This window comes from Equus caballus, chromosome 25 (genome assembly GCF_041296265.1).
Source record: "Equus caballus isolate H_3958 breed thoroughbred chromosome 25, TB-T2T, whole genome shotgun sequence".
Taxonomy (NCBI): domain Eukaryota; kingdom Metazoa; phylum Chordata; class Mammalia; order Perissodactyla; family Equidae; genus Equus; species Equus caballus.
In genome coordinates, this window is record NC_091708.1 from 24,912,787 (window position 1) to 24,918,786 (window position 6,000).

Here is a 6,000-nt window from a genome sequence, read left to right on the forward strand (position 1 = left end):
CATCAACCCCAGACCACCGAAGCAGAGTGCACGAACTTAACCGCTGCGCCACCAGGCTGGCCTCTAAAAGTCAGATTTCTGTTTAGTTTAGAAAGAGAGTTTAGCTTGTTAAAATAAATTTAATGTCTAAATATATTTTCTTTACTGTGTACTTGTATAACCCTGAAAGCACTCAAAAAAGAGACATTGAAGCTTTGAATTGTTTTATATGCTGATCTCTATTTTCTAACTTTCTACACTTTGAATTTTATAATCTTTATGCATCAGTGTGTAGGCCATACGCATGAATTTATAGACTTTTTTTTGACTACTAAATGAAAATAGAAAAGAGATTCGTGAAATACTCTTTAAAGAGGAGAGCCTGTCTATAAGAGTAAAGAGCAGATCATTTTGGGAAAAAATTGATTAATCTTGTAACCAGGCTGTTGACTAAAGAAAATCCTTTTTTTTTTTCTTAAGGTGGACCAAATTGCGAATTAATATGCTTCCTGCTACAATCATTTGTGAGCCAATTTCAGAGTGTTTTGTTGCCAGTCTAATTATTGGATGGGCAGCCCACCATGTGTTCAGATGGGACATTATGGTGTTTTTCATGTGTCATTGCCTGGCGTGGTTTATATTTGACTACATTCAACTCAGGGGTGTCCAGGTATGTGTGTAGGCATGAGAAGAGCGGCCGTCATTTGAGTGGAACTGAAACTATTTTAACTCAGAAAAAGTTGAAGAAAATCCATCTGAGCCATTCTGCAGTTTTCAACATTAATTTCCTTAGTGGAATGTGGACACAAAACTTCACTTGATTTTCAGCGTTCAATTGGTTATATAATCACTTTCATTAAGGCTCCAAAAAAAAAAATGATGTTGTGCAGATCACGTCACTTAGTTTGAATACTAAGAATATATTAAGATAGCAGTTATTTTGATGTTGCTTCTGCTTATAATTAACATTTTCTTAACCAGTAGAGCATGACAGTTAAATTATCAGAAGAAGCAGACTTCTTTTTATTTTATTGTTGATTTTACGTAGGATGCTGAAAAGAGTGAAATGGGACAATTTCCTTTTTGAACTGTGTTTTCAGTCTGATGGGAAGTCACTTTTTTGTTTTTCAATTCCTAGGGTGGCACACTGTGTTTTTCAAAACTTGATTATGCAGTAGCTTGGTTCATCCGTGAATCCATGACAATATACATCTTTCTGTCGGCGTTGTGGGACCCGACCATAAGCTGGAGAACCGGACGCTACAGGTTGCGCTGTGGAGGCACGGCCGAGGAGATCCTGGATGTATAACTACAGCTTTGTGACTGTACATATGGAAAAAAGAGAAGTATTATAAATTATGTTTATATAAATGCTTTTAAAGATCTACCTTCAGTAGTTTTATCACATGTATGTTTTGGTATCTGTTCTTTAATTTATTTGCATGGCACTTGCATCTGTGGGAAAAAGCAAAAAAAAAAAAAAAACCACATCTGTAGTCTTGGCCAAATAGTACACTTTATTTTATGAAAGTAGAGAATCAAGAGAATTGGTTCTAGGAACCTGGGTTTGGTTTTTGTGGTTGTTTGTTTATTTTTAAAAAATAAATATATATGTATATATGAACGCTCTGCAACAAACACTATGACAGTATCCTTCAGTAGAGAAAGTTTCTTATTTGTGAGTACACTCTTTGAACATTTATGGGATTGCAGCAGCTTTGTTTTGGGGTTTAGAAAAGACTAGAAGGTCATCACTCTTCATGTCTCAAGTGAACGATGTTATGCCGTGAACAACCCACCATGAGGTACTAACTGAGAAACTTTCTCGTGCTTTCTGCCTACCTCTTGTAGTTGTTGCAGAGCAAAATATAAATTGTAATAAGGTAGCTAGGCCTTGCAAAAACAAATGGAAAACCTTTCAAAATAATAATAAAGAGCTGGAGTCTAGTATTTCTATGAATCTGTGAGAGAGATTTTTTGGTCTCACTGCAATGAACCAAAAGTGGTTGAGTTTGGTTTTTAATTGTAGCCATGTATCGAAGGCATCTTTTTGACCAACTCTCGTTGGTTCTGTCTTGAACCATTGTTAATCACTGTGCTGGTAAAACTTCCCTTCCTGCTCCTCACTGGACCCACTCCATCTTTCCTTAACTTTTTTTGGGGGGTGGGGGGTGCGGGGTGCTTTTGTTTTGGTGTGAGTGGACGTTTTCATAGTTGTGAGGAAAAATGCATTTCAGACACATTTCACACATGAGCTATTTTCTTACACAGTATGTCTTATTGTTAAAAAAAGAATGTAATTTCATGATACAGGTATTTAATATCTTTTTTAAGTAAGTAAATATTCTAGCCACCAATAAATAAATTGCAGTAGAGTATTAAGAGGGGACAGGATGAGTTTTACTCTTAAAATTAATCAGTATCAAACTAAGTCTACTGTGTGTGTGTTTTTTTTTTTTTTACTATTATAGTTAGTCTAGTCTTATTTAAATTGGATTTTTGTATTCCAGTTTGTATGACAAAATAGGCCAGATCAATGCTAGTTGTAAATGCATGCTGTATTTCACTCTTTTCGCTCCATGTGCCGCTGAACTTGCTTGTCAGATTGTGCTTAACTTGTGGTGAACTGGACTCGTTTTTGTTTAAAAAAAAAAAAATAGGCAAAAATGTAAGGGACATAAGCCTTTTTCTTTTTTTTGTAGTGGGATTTTTGCTTTTTCTTCAGGATTGGATGGCATGTTGTCCGTATGAATGCCTGCTGCAGGGCTGACCCTGGCAATATGGCAGCTTTCCCTTCTCAGTTACTACAGTTTCCATGTCAAAGCATAATGTGTAGCATATTAGCAATAACTACATATTTATAGAAAAGGAACACTTTCACTTCACTGAGCCAATTCATTTAACTGTCTAATGACTATATACGTGGTTTAAATCGCAATATATCTATCAATGTGTATATACCTATGTATACACATTATGTATAAGCTTTTCTCTGGGCCAAACTGCTTCATTCAATTTTTTCTTTTCTTTTTTTTTTTTTTTTTTTTTTTGCCTTATGATGAATTTGTTGGAAGGGCATTTTCTTCACGAACAAAGGCTTTGATGCAGACTCCTTTCTATGTGAAGTGGGGAGCATCGTTCCCTGAGGAAAATTGCACAGTAAAAACCAGTCTAGTCGTGACCCACTACGTGTTTATTGTTTTTAAATCACTAGGACACAAGTCGCATTTTACTGACAATGTTTGTAATCCGTTGCTTTGTGTAATGAAGTTTGGTTGACGCCATCCTTGCACTGCTGAGGTGAAGTCTTGTGGACTACTTAGCTTTTCGCTGATCTCAGTAAGGACAGTGTGACGACAAAAGCAAAATGGCTGGACAGACTTCTTGTGTTTTGTAAATATGAAAAGATGACTGTTCTGTGTGTGTGTTCTGTGTGGTGGTGGAGCATTTCCTTAAAGTGAAGCTTCACCTAAGCAGACAGAATGATTCTTTGTTTAGCAAGTTTAGAGTGATAAGAAAATGGTAAGAAATAATATAAATGTTGAAGAAAGCATCACACAACAGAACTGTAGGAGTCCCAATTTAATAAACTGTCTTAAAAAAAAGGTGTCTAGAATTACCATGTTTTATTATTTAAAATCATTGTCTTAAGTTTTTTGTTTAAAAAATAAAAATTTGAATACAATCAAAACATTAGCAATAATGTATTTTTGTTTCCTGTCTTTCCTTTTATTTTCTATTTTTATAAATAATCTAACCTCTTCCACCATTCACGTCAGAATTATTAGGAGAATTCTGTGAAGTGTTAATTTTGATGTCCTTTTCTCCCCCCTGTGTTGGAAGGGCATTTTCTTCACGAACAAAGACTTTGATGTGTATTCCTTTCTATGTGAAGTGGGTAACATCGTTCCCTGAGGAAAACTGCACAGTAAAAACCAGTCTTGTTGTGACCCACTACGTGTTTATTTTTTATTTTTTTCTATATTAAGTAATTTATTGAGGTTTTTCTGATTTATTTCTCATAGCAATCCTGTGAGGTAATTGTAATTATTCTTCCTCTTTAAAGCTGAGGAAACAGAAATACAAAAAATTTAAGTAATGTGCACAAGGTCACGTAACTAGTGAAGGGAAAAATAAGTTTGAACACAAGTCTGTCTGACTCCAGAGACTGCATCTGTGCTTATAAAGAAGAAATAGAGAATGTTGCTTGAAAACATGGATTCAAATCTAATTTCCACCATTAAGTAGCTATACTTTTTTGGTTTTTTTCATGATAGAGCTACTTTATTTTACTAAAGTGTTTTATACAGTTTCGTTTCTATGGCTAAATTACACTAATATGATCTACCGACATCAAGAGAGCAGATACATTTATTAACAATTTCCTTTTATATATCGTAGCCAATGTCTAAAAACATACCTGTAAAGGTCCAAGTTGAGGGAACATCAATATAATGCTGGCCAGCATATTATAATTTTGAATCCTGAGTAATTATCAAATAAAATTTATTCAGCATTTTACTTGAAATTTACTTGGGGGAACAACACTTCTTACACTAACTGAAACCAACTTAGCAAAAAACTTTAATTAAAGAATATTTCACACAATTTTTGTCTGTATTCAGTAACCTGGAACTAACAAACTGCTATCTAATAATGACCTGCAAGAGAAAAGATAAGGATCTTTATATACCCAAACACTGAGTGATACATAAATCCAAATGAAATAAATTAGAATAGTGTTATTAAAGGTGCTTTAGCGGGGGCCGGCCCTGTGGTGCAGTGGTTAAGTTCACACGTTCTACTTCTTGGCGGCCCAGGGTTCGCTGGTTCAGATCCTGGATGCAGACATGGCACCACTTGGCAAAAGCCATGCTGTGGCAGGCGTCCCACGTATAAAGTAGAGGAAGATGGGCATGGATGTTAGCTCAGGGTCAGTCTTCCTCAGCAAAAAGAGGAGGATTGGCAGTAGTTAGCTCAGGGCTAATCTTCTTCTTCTTCTAAAAAAGGTGCTCTAGGTATAATGCTCTTGGATAATATTGTAAAGGCAAAAGCTATGTTACAATATGGTTGAGTTCTACTGTCTTTTTTTTTTTGGTGAGGAAGACTGGCCGTGAGCTAACATCTGTGCCAATCTTCCTCTATTTTTTGTATGTGAGATGCCACCACAGCATGGCTTGATGAGTGGTGTAAAGGTCCGTACCCAGCATCCAAACCTCCGAACCCTGGGCTGCTGAAGCGGAGCACACCAACTTAACCACTACGCCATGAGGCCAGCCCCTAGTTTTTAGTGTTTTTTTTTTTTTATTAAGGTTATGAAAGTTAACATCCTTGTGAAATTACAGTTGTGCATCATTATTGGTCATGTTGTGGGTACACCACTTCACCCCTAGTGCCCTCCCCCCACCCCTCTGTGTTTATTTTTTTTAAATCACTATTACACAAGTTGCATTTTACTAACCATGTTTGTAATTCGTTGGCAGATTTCTGACTTAGGGACAGGTTTTTCAACATTGCACATTAGAGTCACCTGGAGAACCCTTGAAAAAATACCGATGACTGGCTCCTGCCCACAGAGATTCTGGTTTCGTTATTCTGAGGCGGGGCCTAGGTCTGCTTGTTGTTGTACTGTGCAAACAGACCTGAGAAGCACTGGCCCATAGTAACATTTAGAAAAGACTCAGTGGTCCCTTTGCCTCCCCTCTCCCTGGGCTTCCAACCTGAACTCAGCTTTCTAGATCTTTCCATTCCAATGGCTGGGAAAGGCAGATCCAAGGAAAGGAATGGAATGGCTTTGCAGCTGGAGACCTAAAGAGGAGATAAAGCTGTAGGCCACACAGCATCCAGGGCAAGACTCCTCCCAAGCTCGAGGCGTTCCCAGGCCTGTTTTACCACCAGCCCATACGAGAAGAGTACTCTTCACTGGAGAGCCAATCCGGGGGGTGGAAGACTGAAAGGGGTCTGGCTGTGACCTGCCAGAGGCCCCACTCCTGGCTCCTTGACCCAGTGAACAAAGCTCCT

The 6,000-nt window shown here is 37.4% G+C and overlaps 1 protein-coding gene across 1 annotated transcript in view; it reads left to right on the top strand.

The window, feature by feature from the left end:
- UGCG (UDP-glucose ceramide glucosyltransferase) overlaps nt 1-3,670 on the top strand; it is a 36,316-nt gene extending 32,646 nt beyond the window's left edge. The window contains exons 8-9 of the mRNA XM_001490903.6: nt 460-649; nt 1,118-3,670. Coding sequence (XP_001490953.3) covers nt 460-649; nt 1,118-1,288 — 361 coding nt within the window. The 3' untranslated portion in view covers nt 1,289-3,670. The remainder of the gene's footprint in view (nt 1-459; nt 650-1,117) is intronic.
- The last annotated feature ends 2,330 nt before the right edge of the window (nt 3,671-6,000 follow it).